At 41.0% G+C, this 19,653-nt stretch overlaps 1 protein-coding gene across 3 annotated transcripts in view; it reads right to left on the reverse strand.

Moving 5' to 3' along the window:
- Window positions 1-3,248: 3,248 nt before the first annotated feature.
- IL18R1 (interleukin 18 receptor 1) overlaps window positions 3,249-19,653 on the reverse strand; it is a 39,883-nt gene continuing 23,478 nt past the window's right edge. For 2 of the 3 annotated variants that reach the window (XM_046660001.1, XM_046660000.1), the window contains exons 7-11: window positions 18,115-18,235; window positions 15,400-15,539; window positions 11,860-12,021; window positions 7,278-7,436; window positions 3,249-5,402 (exon numbers count right to left, since the gene is read on the reverse strand). In XM_046660001.1, the coding sequence (XP_046515957.1) occupies window positions 5,047-5,402; window positions 7,278-7,436; window positions 11,860-12,021; window positions 15,400-15,539; window positions 18,115-18,235 (938 nt within the window). In that variant the 3' untranslated portion in view covers window positions 3,249-5,046. The remainder of the gene's footprint in view (window positions 5,403-7,277; window positions 7,437-11,859; window positions 12,022-15,399; window positions 15,540-18,114; window positions 18,236-19,653) is intronic. The other variant, XR_006888410.1, reaches the window with a different exon arrangement.

Below are 19,653 nucleotides of genomic sequence, written 5' to 3' on the forward strand. Positions count from 1 at the left end.
TAAGGGACAAGCACTCCTTACATTGCTGCTGGGAATGCACAATGATGCAACCCCCTTGAAACGGAGTTTGGCAACATCAAGCCAAATTACATATGCATTACCCTCTGACCCAGGGATCCTACAACTAGGAATCAATCTCAAAAATATTCTAGCGAAAATATGGAAAGATGTATACATAAGACTGCTCTTCACAACATAATTTGTAATAGTAAAAGTCTGGAAACATTTGAAACTGGTCTAATAAACTATGGTACAGCCGAGCCACACAATGGTGCACCACGTGTCTGTAAGAATGAGAAATAGCTCCACATGCAAGTAGGGAGTGATTGCTGGAATAAATCATTCAGCGGGAAAAGCAAGGTGAAAACATGGTATGTAATACTCTACAATTTATCTGTAAAAGGTGAGGGCATTTAAATATGTATGCGTATTTATTTATACTAAAACATGGAGGGATAAATCAACATCATTTTTAGAAAGGTTTGCCCATTGGGAAAGGAACAAGTGGCAGGGGCAGGACTAGAAGCTGGATCTCTCGGCATATCCCTTATGTTGCCGATCTGCTCTTAGAAGGATGTAAGTATTTTGCATTATTATAGAACAAAATAAATTTTTAAGAAGCAATCCCTAAAAATCAAAATAAGAGAAGTAAATCTAGCTATATATCAAGTTGGCAAAACTACATCAAGAGCAATAATTTCAAATGACTTTAGAACACAACATCTGACTTTATATTCTAATGAGATATTCTCAAGGGATAAAACGGGACAAAAAAATCTTGAAGTGTTTTTAGTAAACAAAACATTGATGGCTGTGCTAGCATTATAATTATTCTGAGACTATTATGTCTATTGTGGGACACAGCAAATTAATAATTTGTCGCTCCTAGTAAACTCAGGTGCATGGAAGCAATAGGCTTTTCCAGCCCCCAACGACTCCATAATATGCGGCTCAACTTAGATGGCAGCTGGGGTCTGGAGCTGGCAGCTGCCGCAGGCGCTTCCTGGCTCCGCTGAGTTATTGCTCTCTGTGGCGGGATCAGCAGCTCTTTTGGCAGCCTAGGTTTTTTGTGAGACTTTGGAAGACATCCTTGGAAGATTAGCCCAGAGCGTTTCTTCCCCTTTCTAGACAATTCTATAACCATTTTTGTTTAAACTAGCTAGAGAGGATTAGGTGTTACATCTAAACTGCGACCTATTCACAGTTGATTTGGTTAAATAAAATTGGTTAACTCGATTTGGTTAAATAAAATTGTTATGTGGAACCTAAACATAAAAATGGTAAAAGCAGTGTTACTCTAGTTGAAGTGGGAGGTGGGAAGAATGCTGAGCCCAGCAGACACGTTCCGCCTCACTCCATCCCACAGCCCATAATGGTCCCTAAGGCACCTCTGAGGAACCCTAACTCCCAAAACACAATTTGAAAGTCTACTTTTTTTTTTTCCAAGGAAGATTCACCTTGAGCTAACATCTGTTGCCAATCTTCCTTTCTTTTTGTATGTGAGCCACTGCAACAGCATGGCCACAGACAGCCGAGTGGTGTAGATCTGTGCTGGGGAACAGAACCCAGGCAGCCCAAGTAGAGAGCACCAAACTTAACCACTAGGCCACCGGGGCCAGCCCTTGACAGTCTACGTTTAACATGTTCACCATTAATTATTAAACTCATGCATCAAGTTGTAACAATTGCATAAGTGGGGTATTGTGTTCCCTCGGTATGTGCAACCACAACAGGCTGTGAAGAGATAAAAGCTCATTTTCACAAGCCTCACACCAGAAATGTAGGTGTTGGGCTCAGAGCCCCCAGCCTAGATTGTGATCACTCTCGGTGTGGCAAGCAGGTGGGGCTGGAGGGACCCTGTGTCCTGCCCACAGCGCAAACACATCCCGTTTCCTGTTAGATTTGTGGCTTGGCGCCTCTTTGAAGAGCCCTGTGCTGCTCATGAGCCTGCCTGCCAGAGAGGCTTCTGCTCTGAAAGAGGGCTCCCCCGAAGTGTGGGTCTCCTCCCTCAGAGCTGCACTTCAGACCGTGGTGACGAGAAATTCCTCTGAGTATTTAAAGCTGTTCTTCAGCTCGGCCTTGGGCTCTGGTTTTCCAGCATCCCCGCTTCAGAAAAGCAGGGTGATAGCTGCTGGGACACTCGTCCTTCCCCCTCTGCTGACAGTCCTGGTAAGCCCACCTGGCTGGCCATTCAGCACCCACATAGGATGAGCCCTAGTGCCCGTCAGGGGTCCGACGCCCTGCATCTTGGCAGTGCCACAGCAGGCACACTCCAGTCAGGTGCTCACCATGACCCAGTGGAGGATTTGAATGCTATGTCCCCTCCTCCAGCCTCACCTAGAAGAGCCCCTGTGCTCTTTCCCCCTCTGAGCCAGTGCTAAGCAGCCCTGCTTCCTCTCGGCAGGACTCTGTCCCAGACCCTCTGAGCATAAGGCGCCTTCCTAGGCAAGTGCCCTTGGCCTCCAAAAACTCACAAGTCTGACTGTCCAATGGGCAATTCCAAAGAGAGGAGACCGAACACCTCTCTGCCAGCCTTGTCACACTAGCTAGTTGAGTGACCTGGGCCAAGCCCCTAGGCTTACCACGTGTCAGGTTCCTGGGTTTGGAATATGTGGGCAATAAGGTATCTCTCTGCTTTAAGAGCCTATTAACTCTAATTTAATAAACGCTTCCATTACATAAGAGACATACATGATATATATCTTTAAACATCTTAAGAGTGTGTTAGTTGGTTGTTCACTGAGTCTCTGAAATGGCCTCCACAGTTTAGGTACATCTGAAGTCATAGAACTGAAGGACGTTATTCTACCAATAAAAGTTATTTACTGGTCCTAGTTGGAAATGGCTGCACTTAAATTTAAAAGTACTCACATTAATTAACTGGCCTGTGAAGACCTAACACTTACGCTGGGTGTTGAGTGGCCTTGTGAGAGAAGGAAGGGAATTCTTCTTTTGCTCCTGGATGCAAGGTAAGCCAAAGAAGGTAGGTAAAAAGCAATTTGACATTAAAAAAATATAGATGTAGAAGCTCATTTTGAATGACCCATAACTTATTAAAACAGGTGGGAATCATGTTGAGAAGAGGGATTGGAATCTAAAAGGAAGTGAAAAAGACATTGAGACCTTTCAAAAATAAAGGCTCTAGACCAATGGTTCATTAACGTATTTTAAAGCATATTTTTAATGTATACATCTAACACATTTAATGCAAAATACATTTAATATATTTTAAAACATACACCATAAAAGACAAAAGCAAAATCACTCTATGTATTAGAGACTATGATGATAGCAATAAAATTTCTCCTAACCCTATATTTTCACATATAAAGCATAAGTTAGTAACTAAATTCTTTTGCTTTGTTTGGGCCATCCAACTAGGACACAAAATTGTAAGCTCTACAAAAGCTAAATCACTTTCTTACACTGAAAATCTAATGAAAATCTCATACTTCTTTCATTCAGCAATGCCCACTACAGCTGTTTTAAACAGTGTCTGCTTTAAACTTTTCTGGGACATTCAAACTGCACCTATATACTCCAACCAGCCTTCCAAACCCACCCAACTCTTTCCTTTCTCTTTAAGGCTGATGTTCATCACTCACTCAAGGGTTTTCATGGACGGCCATCACTGCTGAAGCCATCAAGAAGGCCCACAGGGCTGGAGTCACCTTAGGGAGACAGATATCCATCTTCCAACATCAAAAGTTGCACATGTCCAATGAAGAAATATCTTTCCCCCTACTGACATGCTTCTCCTATTTGCTCCTCTATATACAAATGTCCACAAGTCAAAACTGCCTTCCTCTCCAGATGTCTTTCCCTTTCTGCTTCCTGGCTTCCATTTTAGTCCACTGCTAAATAACTGATCTAAGCAATAATTAACAATAACACAATAGCAATAGCAACACTTACAGAGTGTTGCCTGTGCCAACAAATGTTGTAAGTACTTATTTAAATTTATTCCTTTCGTCCTCCTGTGAAGTAGGTACAATTATCATAAATTCTAATTTTACAGATGAGGACTGATGCACAGATGGGTTAGAAAAGGTCCCAGAAGTCACCGGAGTAAGTACCAACCCAGGACGGGAGCTCCAGCAGCCTGGCTGCACAGCGCCTCCTCCTCACCACCAGGCCATGCTGCTCCACCCTAAAGACATTTAAAACATGTAATCTTTTAAAAAATCAAGCGAGTAATTATTATTTTTTCTGTTTAATGGCTAATACAATCTGGCACCCATCCTGCATACAAACATTTATGTAAAATCAACAAATGTTTTAGACAATTTTTGAAAGACTAAGAGAATCGTTTGAATTAAAATATGTGTTTCTCATGAAAGATAAAGAGTGGCTTTGGGTTCCTTTTAAGTACTTCCCACAAATAGGCCCAATTAAGCAAGCCCTGAGCAGTGCCCTAGTGGGTTTCCAAGAACCGTAGGGCTACACCTGTGGCTGAGATACAGTAAACAGATCATGCGGCCGATGCCCTGTCACAGCAGGCTCGCACCTCACTCCACTGCTCTGCACGCAGCCCTGCCAGCTCTCTCCCGCATCCAGGCAGGGTCGGCGGTGTGTAGAGGTAGGTAGCTATTGCGGCAAAGTGAAGGCACCGTTTCAGTTACTATGTCACATACTGGCTCATAGAAAATGACACTTCATGAACTTAAAGTCCTTTAGTTCAATCATTAGCATTAAAATCTGTTAAAGATGTGCCCCTATTATAAGGCATAAGTCACTTTGCATTGTGCCCAGCCTCACAGTTACTGAATAAGAGTATTGAGTATGGGCACCTGCATCCACTTATGGAAGAAGGCGAAACAGAAGATCCATTTCTTTCAAATTCCAGGGTCTTTTGGGAGCACACGACCACAGCTCAATGTTCAATCTTATCCCTGGCAACCTGACAAGAAGGTCCATCTTCAGACTGTGAGCAGGGTTTTCACAGAGTAGAGTTACATGTGTGAATGACCCTCTTTGTGACAGACGAACTCAGACACTCAGCCCCCAGCGTCGAGAGTTCTTTCTCATGCTCCGCTTTTCTGAACATCAGGACTGTGAAAGAGCAGGCAAGACTTCTAACTCGTCTCCGCATGGCTTGACTGTTTTTGCAGGCATCAGATACAGAAGATTTTTCCAGAACCTTGAGTTATAAGACAGAGATTCCTCAGGCTTCCACCTCAGAACTCTGTGGGATTTCAACAGGCTTAGAGACTGGGGCAAGAGCGTGAAGTCACTCACAGGTGTCAACTCAATTAAGATTATTTTAATTTTCCTTTCCACCAGCGCTTTGTGGAGGCCACTTTCGAGTTCATACCTGACCTCATTTGACATATAACTTTTACTCAGGACAATGATTAGTCTTCGGCTTTTCTCGATCAATGAATGGATTTCATCAACAACAGCTGAAAATGCAAGATGTGGAGTATTAATTTAAGAGAACTGGAAAGGGTGGGCATGAGATAAAAGCATTTTGCACAATCCTATTTTGTGTTATTAACACTGAGAAGTTTTTTAAGACAAATCATTTATTGTCAATTTTATATGCCTATTCAAAGAAGCAATCATCCACATGACAATAATAATGAATACCTACTTAGCACTTACTCTGTGCCACACCTGCTTCTAAATATTTTGTGTATATTAACTCATTTAATCATCATAATGAAGAAAGCATTCTTATCACCCCCATTGTACATATGAGGAAGCCAAAGCACAGATTAGTTGCCCAGAATCACACGGCTAGTAAATGGCAAGACCAGAATCTGAACCCAAGTGGTCTACCTCTGGAGTATATGTTCCTAACCATTACACTACATACACACGTATGTAGAAGCATGATAAAATCAGAATTTAAAGATTAAAAAAAAACACCTACCATTATTCTAGACCAAAGATTGACACGCTTTTTCTGTAAAGAGCCAGGCAGTAAACATTTTAGCTTTGCAGGTCACACCATCTTTATCACACTACTCGTCTTTGCTGTTGTAGCTCAAAAGCAGCCACAGATGACACATAAATAGATGCATGTGGCTGTGCTTCCATAAGGGTGGCAGGCCGGACCTGACCCATGGGTGACAGATGGCCAACCTCTGCTCTAGCTTCTAACTCTTCTCAGATAGAGGTTTTAACCCAAACTAATTACCATCGAATGCATACTCTTTATTTTTATTTAAGAACTAAGAAAAAAATCTATTTTCAAAATGACTCCTAGAAAATAAGGGAAATATAAGAAAATTGATGGAAAGCCAAGCAGAAATGCTTTCTAAGTGACGACATGCATTCTTTGATACAAAGAAGTGACACAGGAAAACATCGCAGTGCTGTGTGCATCTGACAATTTGGCATATTATTCCTTTTGCGAAGTTATTTATTATTAAACAGCAGTATATTTTCTCTTTCTAATTTGAAGTATTTTCCCTTTCTAATTTGTAATCTAGGAGGGGACAAACACAACTGTTTCTTAATTCCTGCTACATCTTCAATGCCCAGCTCAGCATTTGGCACAAGGATGGCCCTCGGAAAACGCTGAGTGAATGCATGGTGGTAACAATGAAAACATTTGCACCCTCTGTGATGCATCAGCTTCCAAAATAATAGACACGAGATTCCAAACATTTGCTCTGGAAGACTTCAGAAAAAACATGGAAATGTTATGTTACTAATTTCTTTGATTCTAACTGTAATCTGCTTCAATATATGTGTTATGGCCATTTGTATTCAGATATTAATAAAAAAATTGAATTCATAACTGAAATATGGTACAAACCTATCAATATCTTTTTATTGATCCTTTTCCAACTCTCTTATTTCCTACTTTAATTTTCTCACCAATGACAACACAATAAAGAGCAAGCATTTTCCGGTAAGAATTAACCTGTGTTTATAGTCCAAAGGATCACATATTCAATTAGAAACTGGTTCTGTTCTATAAAACATTATCAAAAGAGGTATTCTTCCTTACTGTGGGGGCTTTCTAGATAATTGTCTCATGATAATGCCAGTTCTGGACCCGGTGCTGAAAATGGAAGGCCCGTTCTGTCTCCCCAAAGCTTCAGAGACCCGGGATGGGTCCTAGACAGGCCATTATCAGCAGCATCAGGAGCTTGCTGTCTCACTAGTGATTATGCGGATTTAGCTGGTTATTTCTGGTTTAGAGGACCACCTGCATTTGTTTGTTTTCAAGCAAAGCAGGATAGCCTTTTGCAAGGCTAACTATACATCCTTTAAAAAGAAAGTGCCCCCGTCAGCTTTCTATCTGGTATTATTCCCTTTCTTACCTCCTCCAGGCACTACATCCCTTTCAAATATGCATAACTTATACCCAAAATGTTTCTCCAACACCCTGGGCAAAGTCTCCACAGCAAAGGTGTGCTCCTCTCTGTTCTCTGGCTGACATCCTTTCAGGTAAGACACAAAAGCATCATATGTCTTTCCATCTAGGAGATAAGGTTGAATCTTTAATTGGTGTGTAAATAAAGGTTTATTTAAGTACAAATTTGAGTGAAATTCATGAATAAAGGGAATAGAATCATCGAAAAGGAAAGTTAAACATAACATCCTCACGTCCAAACTCATGAAACTGTACACATTAAATATGTGCTATTGTTTGTACATCAATTATACCTCAATGAATCTGTGAAAAAAAAGAATAAAGAAAACATTTTTGATAGAAAATAAGTTAAAAAATAAAACAAGAATGTTTAAACTAGGTAATTTCTAAGGCCCCTCAAACATTCTTTTGGTCTATGATTCTTTTTTATGAATTATTCTTTATCTCTGATTTTTTAAGGGTCAAAAACAAGGAATAAATCCAATTTTTATTAAAGACAAACAAAAAATAGCATCCTCAATTCTCACATACCAATCAAGCAGCCAATTAGCAATTTTTTTTTAAGCATGTCATTGACTCCCACCATTTGACGCCATAGAGGAATGGAGAGAAATACAAGATATAGATCAGGGAACTAAAGGAATTTAAAGACAACAGAAGGCCAAGGAGCCCAAATACGCCCTCGTTCCAGGATTGGAAAGCACATGTCACCTTGGCTTACTCTGCTGCTATCACTTAATTCTACCACCATCCTAATGTCTACCCTCACAAGGAACCCCTGGAAAGCGAAGGTAGAAACAAAGCTGAGCGTTTACACTGGAAAGTGGGAAGAAACAATAGAGGCGAGTGAAACAATGTTCTCTAGGAAAGCGGGTGATATTTGAAAATATATTATACGATCCTAAATGCCAGCACAAAACCTTGTGATCTATCGAGCGGTTTTCATTGATGCTAATGTCTACTCCTATTTAATTCCTGAAAATGAAGCAGTATACAGATGGCGAAAGGGACAGATTCAAGAAGAATGCGTTACCTATCAAAGACCATTCGGCTAACTGGGTAACTAAACAATTAAATATATTTCCTTCTTCCACCTTCATCCAATCTATTTGAAAAGACAAAGCAGACAAATGCAACAACGTGAAAAACTTTACAAAGAACACACTTGCAGATGCAAGACAGTCTCACACAAAAAACTGACAAACAAAATAACCTGGTCAGAGAATAAGGAATGATCTCAATGGACACGCTTTCCGAAAGAAGGAGATTTTGAGTCAGCTCCTAGATAAATTGATGCTAATTGGGCAGGAAGAAGGGGAAGTGGTAAGAGAATGGTCTCTCCTTATCCCGGGACAATGGTAAGATGGGAGAGGAGTTGCATTTGTGCTTGGGTATATTATTGGGAGTAATGAATTTACTACTGAGTTGAAGGCCAAATATTACTGGATCCTTTATTAAAATCTAATAGGATTTAATCTAGGATCTAAAATCTAATAGGATCTAATCTAGGTCCTTGTTCTTTGTGGTACCACAACATTTATGCTCAACAGCCCAGCCCAACATCTTCAACAGCATCCAGGCTCACAAAACAACACTTTCTGTTCCCGGCAAAGGCTTCTTCAGGTCTACCTACAGCATTCTGGTACAGTCTTTTGGGTCAGAATCTATTGTTGATTTAAGGCAATTGCTTTGCAGAATTGCATGCATATGAAAGATAGAACATTTTGGTGAAAAAGAAAGAATTAACATGCATATCAAAGGTAGGAGAAGCTGGTAAAAACAGAGCCACTTCTTAGTTTAATCAGTAAGTGGGTCTTCGGGATAATTCTATTGGATTGTCGTGAAATACAGCTATTTCCTAGCATAAGTAGGAGGTAGTGTTTCTATTAGTGTAGTCATTAAGTCAGCGATTAAAACAGGCACCAAGGTGTAAAAAATAAATAAGTACACTTTTTAAAAAGGTACAGTTTTCTTATAATCAGGATGTAACTAATTGCAATAAACTGCGAAGACAATTCAGTCAAATTTATCCTGTAATATATATGTGATACAGCTTTACTCTTACCCATGAAAAATTAGGTTTTCAACTATTAATTAGCTTTCAAATTCCTTATTTCAAGCAATTCTCTTCTTCATTTAGCAAATATGACGAGTTATATTATAATTTATTTTAAACCCGGATAATGAAAGATTTGGTGGCTTTGACAACTGACAAGTTAAAGTGCTCAGTGTAAGGAAATTGAAAGCCAATGATAATTACCTTGGCTCTGGATAACAAAACTATCACGTGAACGGGTATTTGGGACAACAAGGAGTCAGTTGCACCACTGCTTCCCACACCCTGTGTGGCGAATGACCACATTTTCATTTCAGTTTTTTTGGCTGATTAATTTCTTTCATTTCCAAGGCCTCATAAACCAATACTGAACACATTCTTGTATATTGCAGCCGTATCAAATTTCTATAAAAGTTTTAATTTTTGTACTTGCATCTCCATTTATGCCTTCTTCTTGACTGACCTCTGTCCACAGACCATGCTTTACATACAGCTGATTTAGAGCACATCTCTAAACAGCTCTATGCACTGCCACACTGAGAGCTAAAACACGTACATTGACAAAATTATCTGTGAATTGCGTCAAACACAACCAAAGAGGAGGAAAAAACCTTACTTAAAAATCAGCAAGAGAGATGTTAGTGAATGCCCATCCTGAGATGCGTGCTGGTCCATGCAAGTAGAGACCCGACCATAAGACCAAAAACAGCCCTCCCGTTTGTTGCAGCATCTCTCTTCAGAGCAAAATCGCACACACACGCAGGCTCACAGCTAAATGTATTAACTTTGCTAATTTTATATTAGTAAATTAGTGAATTCATATGAATAATGAATCTATAAAAATCTCAAAGGAAAAATATGAGAATTCCTTTATAATTTGAGATTAGGAGGGCCTTTCTACTTATGAATACAAATTCAGACACCATTAAAAAAGGGTAAAGTTGAGTCCATTAAAAAATCTTCCACATAACACACCACTATAAGGAAAGTCAAAAGACAAATTACAACCTGGGAACAATATTTACACTTCACATTATACACAATAGGCTAACCTCCTTAAAATGTAAATAGGTCCTAGAAATAAACAAGTAAAACAAGGTCAAACACCCAAAGGAAAATGAGGACGGGACATGAACAGCTACTTTGAGAAAGGAAACACAAATGAGTCTTAAAACAAATGAAAAGTTGCCCTGCTCCTGCATAGTAAGTCAAATGTAAATGAAAACTATACTGAGATACAACTTTTTATCTATCAGACTGGAAAATATCCAAAAGGTTGTGGTAAGGCTATGGGAAAAAAAGTTACTCCTATCCTTTGAAGGTGGTAGGTAGTACAGTAGTATGGAGGGCAAATTGGCAATGTTTTATTGCCAAAATTACAGCTGCATCTACTGCTTGTATTTCCAGCAGTTTCACTTCGGGGAATTTTCCTTTCAGTTACACAGCACACATACGAAACAATGCAGCACCGTCACATGACTTCCTTAACAACAAAGGGTTGTAAAACCACCCAAATGTTCATCAAAAGGTGACTAAATTAACAGAGGTCCATCCATATAGATAAAATACTGTGCAACCCTAAAGAAATGACTTTATAAACTAATATGGAAGGGTATCCAAGCCACAGTACAGCAAAGCTCAGAAAAGTATGCATAGTATGCCAAGATTTGTCTTTGAAACAGCAGTAGAATAAGAGTCTATACTGATATTTGTTTGGACATGCTCTCAACAGGGGGTGACATGGGAAACAGACATGGGACAGGCTGGCAGGAAGACTTTCTACTGTGTCATTTCTTAGACTTTTTGTGTTCTGAACTATGTGTGTCCTACACACACACTCACACACACACACACGCACGAAAACAAAAGCAAGTGCAATTGATTAAATTGTTTTTTTAAAATCCAGTAATTATCTTGAACCTTGAGGTCAAGATAAGTCACCTTTCAAACTGAGACAAGGAGTCACCAGATAGAAATAGCAGGAGATAAAAACTGGCAGATCTAGGGGGCTAGAACCCAGGTCACGTGGGGTCTTCTTGCAGGTACATCATGCAGCCTCCTTTGCCAGGTTCAAATAATGGACTATAATACAATTCAATTCAATTTAAATGCCCTTTATTGAATGTGCACACTGTACGTGGTGCCCAGATGGTGTATGAGCAACAACATCGGATACACAGTCCCTGAGCTCAGGCAGCTCCCAGGGCATTTAAGAGGACACGCCATACATGCATGAGACAATTAGAGAACAGGCAGAGAACAACTTTTGGCAACATTTAAGTGAGCACATGAAAACATGGCACAGCCAACATACATAACAGATGATAGGTTCAGATCAATGTTTCCTACGGAAAACCTTCACCACACATTACGTCACCAATATAATCAAAATGAGATGAAGATTAATGTTTCTTTACTTGGTTTCTTAGGGAAACCATAAGATAAGAAATCCCAGCATTACGATGTTCATTACCTGTTAATGTTTCATCTCTTCCCATGAAATGTCTATAAAATAGAGCCAAGTCAACTCTGTAAATGACACCCACAATCGCTACGCACACCACTATCACCGAGATCAAAACAGCTATGATCATTCCTCTAGTGAAGACGTGGCCTGGGATATCAACCATATCTTCTAGAAAGTAAAAGAAAATGGGAATAGTTAATCCAAGAAATTTGACCAGTGTCTTCCACCATCCACAGTGCAGTTGTCGGCTTTTACCTAAACACTAGTCCAGGTGTCTACCCAACACATCCCGCTGAGTCACTCCGCATTTCTGCCTTTAGTTTGGAGCAGTCGTCTTTCTTCTCTAATTTTTAAAGAGTAAAAATGTGTACAAGAATATTCAGAGAGCTGAATGGAAAGCCTTGTAGTTTATCCCTGCCTGTGGAAGTCAGAGCTCTAGGATGATGAGATACTCAGGTGAAATGCAGAGAGACCCAAACATACATCTCAGCCAGCGGGCTGAGAGCATAAAGGGAGGTGCACAGTATCGAGACAGCAAGCGCTGAACTGAGATCATCTGGGCTTCCAGCCTGGCTCCATCACCTATTTTGTGTCCTAGGAAAATCACTGATGCCCTTGACTCTTAGTATCTTCATGTGTAACGTGAAGCTAGTAATAATTTCTGCTTCACTAATAGGGTTGCTATTTGGGGGCAAGATTAAATGTGATACTACACATAAGTAGTTACCTCAGTGCCTGGCATACAGCTCTCAGAATTTCAGCATAATTTTTGTATAAAAGTGCCCTTTGGGAAAAAAGTTATGGTTCCTAGATTGATTCAGTTTATGCTCATTATGGACAATATGAGATAATACACAGGAGTATAAAGAATAAAATAATTTTTTTTTGCAGGGAAAGATTCATCCTTAGCTAACACCTGTTGCCAGTTTTCCTCGTTTTTTTTCCCCCCTCCCCAAAGCCCCAGTGCATAGATGTATAGCCTAGCTGTAAGTCGCTCTGGTTCTTCTATGTGAGCCACCACCACAGCATGGCAACTGACAGACAGGTGGTGTGATTCCATGACCAGGAAGTAAATCTGGGTTGCCAAAGTGGTGAGCCCCAAACTTTAACCACTAGGCAGGCCATCAGGGATGGCTGAATGATAAAATAATTTTTCTTTCTTTCTTTCTTTGTTTTTTGTTTTTTTTTTTTTGGTGAGGAAGATTGGCCCTTGGCTAACATCTGTTGCCAATCTTCCTCTTTTTGCTTGAGGAAGATTGTTGCTGAGCTAACCTCTGTACCAATCCTCCTCTGTTTTGTATGTGGGACATCTCTATAGCATGGCTTGACAAGCAGTGTGTAGATCTGTGCCCCAGGATCCGAACTGCTAAACCCTGGGCTGCCGAAGCAGAGTGTGTGAACTTAACCACTGTGCCACCAGGCCGGCCCCTGGGATAAAATAATTTTTAGCAACCATCCCACAATATGCTAATGGCCACTGCTAACATGCTAGTATATTTCCTTTTGGGTTTTCTTTTTGTCCTGAAAGTATTTACTTAATTGGGATCATGTGGTAATCACTCTTCATTGTGCTTAAGATTATATTATGAGCATTTCAGTAGGTCTTTAAAATCATCATTCATAACATCCCAATATTTAGATTGATTGCAGTTTTTCATAAATATATAGAATGCTGCAATGAACATATGCATAAAGCTTCGTCCACGTTTCTGATTATTTTCCTAGAGTAGATTCTAATGGTGGGGGGATTTTTAGGCCAAAGAGTGTGAACATGCCTAAAGCTCTTGCCATCTTAGCATAATTTTTAGGAAGGATTTTTCCAGTGAAATTAACTATTAGGATGTCAATGAGCAACCACAGTTGCTTATAAGCAAAATTGCTAAATAAGGCCAGCCTGTCAGTTCCTGCTTCTTTGAAAGGTCTACATATGTGTGGCTGTGCCACACAACTATACAAGCACACAGTCTCACGCTGGTGCACACTCCTCCAGGGATAATGGTGGAGTGAAAGACCCTACTCCCCAGCCAATATTTGTGATCAAAGCAGAAGGAGAAACATTCAGGGTAGAAACTTCTACGGCAGTGATAGCACAGCCATGCACTGATCTAGGAGGGGAGAGGTGGCTGCAGCCAGCAGTCTTCAGAAAATCCAGGCAAGGCAGTGGAGCAAACGACACAAAACACGGATTTGAAAGCCTCCCCCTCCCAGGTGCATGGACCGAGCACGTGCATTCATCTGAGGTGCAGGACACCTGTGGTGAGTCCTGGAGGAGACAGGAGCACAGGTTTCAGTTAATCAGCTCTAAGCTGTGTGTGGTGGGGTGAGTTTCTTCACCTATAAAAGCTTGCTGTAGAGATCAGGTTAAATAACAGGCAGAGCTCAGCACAGAGCCTACCACTTAATAAACATATATAAACATATAAAGAATGCCAGCTATCATCATATTGCATGTGGTAGAGCGATAGCCTGAGAACAGGTGTTCCAGGTGCGCTGCAAATGGTAGGCAGGATAACACACCTGGGGAGGGCAGCGTCCGGCCTTAGGGACTCCCTCTCCCACTCCAGTTTCTAACCAAAGCCACACAGCACTCTCTCGCTCTCTCTCCCTCTCTCTCTCCCTCTCTGTCTCTTATCTCTCTGTGTCTGTCTGTCTGTCTCTCTCTGTGTGTCTCTCTGTCCCTGTGTGTCTCTCTCTGTCTCATCTCCTTCTGTTTCTGTCTCTCTCACTCATGTCTGTCTCTCTTTCTCTCTCAGATTCTAGCCTTTCTCTACAGAGTATCCAGGGAGCTGTTGGCCCAGCCTGGGAATAACTAGTGAATGAGTAGTAACAACTGGAAAGCATAGCTTTTTGGCCCCAGACACAGGCACTTCTGAGCAGCTGCTGGGCCAATAGCCCTGTGTTGTACTGTTTTGGTGGAGGATGGAGGTGAGTGACTCTGGAATGCTCCACCAGATGGGCACTGAAAAACTTTAAGAGTTACTTGGTCAGAACCATCTACTGTCCACTTGCCAAGTCCAGGAACTGGAACAAGGAAGGGAGGCCTCAGTGAATCTTTGTTGAATGAATGATCACACCCAAGGGCCCCCTGTGAGCAGTGCCCAGCTAATGTAGGCTAGAGGCAGCAACTACTCCCACTGTCACTGGCCTCATACGCTGAGCTGCAAACTTCCCTCTGGTTTTTCTGGATGTCCCAGAGCTGCCCTGACAGCCTCCCCTACAACCCTCTCCCACCAGCATTTGTGTCCCCGAGCTCCACCTGCCTCCCTGCTCCGGGCCCCTGGTTTCTACACAGGATTGGAATGGGACTGAGAGCAGAGGAATAAACTGTGTCTTCATTCTCTGCTTGGAACTAGGGTGCAGGGGATTCCAGCGAGGGCTGAGCACCAGCTCTGCCGCTGAACGCCTGTGACACACCACACGGTGAATCGTTCACCTCACAGGAGCTTGGTTCCTGGGTGGAAAGGAGGAAGTGAGGATCTTGGAGGGGTCTCCCGGCAGCAACATTCTAAGTTTCCACAAACTCCCCAAAATAAAATTTTCTCACACCTTTTTTCAACAAGATGAAGGTTCTGGTGTCTATGCCTCCCTCGCTGGCCACAGTGCAATTATATGAAAAATTTAGATTTTTTTCATTAATATTCTCAATTCTCAATATTCTTGAAGCATAAGATTTGCCTTCTGAAGTCCTATAAAAGAGGAAAATAATTGAGTGATAGGCTTTGTTCATAGCCAGCGGCATCATCCATGAGAGAGGAATTCATATGTGCAAATACTCAAAGGCAGAGGTCCTGCGGACTCCATCAAACCATCCCTTTCGGGTCAGTCCTCAAAGTGTGGGCCGCAAGGAGGCTCCTACCCCTCCCTGATGGGGAGCATCAGGACCCACAGGAATGGCCCTCCTGGACCATCTGGGGACAGTGCTGTGAACTGTCTATAATTAAAATGCCAGAAGGCAATGATGCTAAGTTGAAAATACCAGAAAATATTCCCTCTCTCAACTGTTTTTCCGTATTTCTCCTCTCCTAACCACTCAGCGTTCTTCCCACGGTGAGGTCTCCACCAACTGTGACAAGGCTGCAAACTGTTCAGCATAGGTACAGATTCATATCAAGTTTGTCCATGTAGTCCTAAATATCACTTTTATTTTGCTCAGCATTTAAAATAAATTAAAAAACAACACTATTCACAGACACCACCAGGCACATGAGAATTACCAATTAAGCTGTTCAGCGAGTGTCAGAAAATGACTTGAAACAACTGTTGGCCTCAAGTTCACTTTCTTCTTAAAGGATTTGAGCTGACTTATCTTTCTTGCAAGGTAAACACTTATGACATCTGCTTCCTGGCCAATGGCAGGCTCTGAAGGTACTGTGTGAGCCAGCACGTGCAGGTGTAGTCACTCACCTGCCATGCCCCTAGCAGCAGGTGTCTCTCGTACCTGGGACAGGGTACCCACTGTAGCCTCCAACTCTCTCAAATACATTTTAGAAGGTAATTCTGTAGAGAAGTCGCCTATCCAGAAATATCAACCATCTAACATCAATGAAAAATCCAGAGGAAAGGCGCAAAAGACCACTGAGAAGCCCAAACAGATGACATAAAAATCACCCAACTATGAAAAAAAGACCTCCCCAGTGTCTTAGCTTAGCTGAAGCTCCATTTCTAATAAGCTTGGTGAGTTATCTTCTTTCCCTCCAAAGATTAGCAAGAGATCCATGGAAGGGGAAATGCAGAACTCCAGCAGAGGCCGGATGCTGAGGGCAAGATGCGACGGCAGGAGAGCCACGTGACTCAGCAGAGGCGGCATTCACAGAGCACTAACCTCGTGCCTGCTCCTGGGCGAGGGGAGAGACCTTGCACTGTAAGGAGCTTGTAGACAGCGTCAGCAAGAATTGAGAGGTGCCAGCATGATGATGAAGAATTTTTTTTAAGTGTTAAAAGTAGAAAAAACTCAAAAATGCAGCTAAGGGGATAGCCCCCCTAGGATCACTGCTGACTAGAAACTGAGCATCAGTACGTTAATAACAACAGTGATGACCCAAGGTCATCCAGACACATTTAAATAATCACATGCTTAGCATGTTTTGTTTTCATAGTCTGACCATTCCTCAAGGGAAGAACATAGGCTATTTAAGTATTAATACACACATTATTTGGAACTTTTTACACCAACGCTGCCTCCTAGATATTTACATCTAACCATCAGCCTCCCGCTTTTTCTACCCATTCTTATAGCGTGTTTCTAATTTCCATCAATGGACTCTGACAGGAAAATGCTGCAATGACTACTATGCTCAATGTCTATCCACCATAGTGAATATCATGGAGCAGGCTGGTAATTTAAACTAGTATTTCCTTGAGACATAACTTACATCTGACAATCTCTGGAGACCCTTCCATACTTGATAAAATTTTTCAATGTTCACCTTTAAGAAAGATAATCACTGTAATGAATGTGGAAAAGGAAGCTACAGGCTATCTCAAACGAGGAGGAGGCAGCGTCTATGTCAATGTAGCTCATGGCGATCAAAGAAATTCCCAGAATAGACACAGAGCTGTCTTCAACTGACTGTTCCATTCTTTGTGATTCTCAGTATTTCTCAAGTTTCTTATAATGAATTATTTTCAATAATCAGAAAAGAGAAACGTGTGTGTGTGAGTAAGGTACAGGACGTAGATCTGGAGGGGGAGCAGCAGACGGCCTCCCTCTGGCCTTGGCTGCACCAGGTCCTGCAGGGAAAGGGGCAGGGGATGCGCTCTGCAACCTACAGACCACGGCTCATCTCACGGTGATGCGTGGGCAACACAGCTAGGCACACCCACTGCACTTAAGGGGCCCAAACACTAATTTACGCATGTCCCAGTCTCTTGACCTGGTCTTTTCTCTGGCACATTAGTAAAAACAAAGTACTTAACACAATTTTTAAAATCCAACAAACTGTAGCCTAGGTAATTGCTCCTTTATAAGATGCTTGGCAAAAATCCCCATCCCCATCAGATCCTAACTGATCAAAAGTGATTTTTGTAAGATAATGCTAAAAAGCTTCATTGACCTTCTTTTTCTAGTTTAGATCTTGGCAATAAATTTCTCCATAATCCATCAACCTAGAGTAAGGAAATTATAATCATAAAATATGTAAATTATATTAAGCCAAATATCCTATCAGCCATTCGGAAGTCTGGTGTTTTTTATGTTATATATTTATGATACAATATGACTTTTATATATCATGATATATATCCTATATGACATATATATACCTAATTCTCGTTTCTTCCTCTTCATGAACATTAGGATCTGTTTCATTTTCTTTCCAGAAGTTCCAATAAACCACATCTTTTTCATTCAGCAAAGCAGAACAGTTGAGCCGCACATCTTTTCCTAGGTAGAAGTTGACAACCAATCATTCGATTTTAGAAACTCAGACTTCCCAGTTTAAAAGTAATATAATCAATATATGTTAACCTAAAATGTAACGCTAATATAGTGCTACATCCCAGAAAGAACACAGATATGCCTTGTTCTTAAATTTTTAAAAGTTTATAAGGCAGAGAAATTAGATATTAATAAGTCATCATCAAAATACGAATTGATTTCTCTTCAAATGTTTATGTTAAAATCAATTATTAAAACTTAAAGTGGCCAATGGACTTTCATTTCAACATACAATTTAGTAGGTAGTGTCAGGCCAACACTCTCACTGCAACTTCCAGAAAAACAAAACAGATAAATCACAAAAACATCAAATTAGTTAAAAATTAAAGACATTAAAGTGCAGGGAAAATGAAGAGAAACACTCAAACTGGAAGTGCAGTCAGGAAAATGTCCTTCCAGGGTGAGCCGAGATAGCCAGCCATTTAATTCCTTGGAGGAATTTGCTTTGGTTTGTACAAGAAAGGGGGAATCCAGTGGAGAAAAGAGAGTCCAGTGGAGATTTTGAGAGCTGTGCAGGTTTGCAGGATCATGTCTAAGGTCTTGGGCAGCAGCAGAGAATGCAAAGGTGTGATGATTTCTCCAGCAGTTTCATGGTACTTGGGAGAGTAAGTCCAACTAGAGGAAGAGGTTTGCAACAAACACATGACTGAAGGCTCCCCCCAGCTATCAGAGAAAAAACAGATAATAGAAACAGACCCACAGATGATTCAGATGTTCAATTTAGCAGACAAGGAGTTTGAAATAACTAGTGTAAATAGGTTAAAGAAAACATAGGAAAAGATGGAAAAGTACCTGAGAAGATGGAAATTTTCAACACAGAAGAGTAATCCATTTAAAAGAATCAAATGGCATTTGATAACTGAAAAAAACACCCCACAAATTTAAGAACTCACTTAATGGTTTTAAGAGCAGATTGGGAATAAAAGAAGGCAGGATTATAGGGCTTGAATTCAGGCCAAAATCAAAATTAAGGCACGGGGGGGTGGGGGGGATGAATGAAAATAACAGAACAGAGCATAAGAAACATGTGGAATATAGTTACACATAAGTTGGAGCATCAGAATAAGAGGTGAGAGGAAAGGGACAAAAGAAATATTCAGACATAATGGCAGAGAATTTCCCCAAAATAGATTAAATACATCCATTCACAAACTCAAGAGGCTCAATGGAACCCAAGCAAGATAAATGCAAAGAAAACCACACCTAGAACGCCTCAAAGTCAAAGAGACACTTTTGAAAGCAGCCAGAAGAAGAAGACACATCAAAGTGGCAACAATAAGACTGAAGGCTACTCTTTCAACAGAAACCCTGGAAACCAGCGAACAATAGAAGGGAATCTTTGAAGTGCAGGAGAACCTGCCAAC

This window comes from Equus quagga, chromosome 5 (genome assembly GCF_021613505.1).
Source record: "Equus quagga isolate Etosha38 chromosome 5, UCLA_HA_Equagga_1.0, whole genome shotgun sequence".
NCBI classification, from domain to species: domain Eukaryota; kingdom Metazoa; phylum Chordata; class Mammalia; order Perissodactyla; family Equidae; genus Equus; species Equus quagga.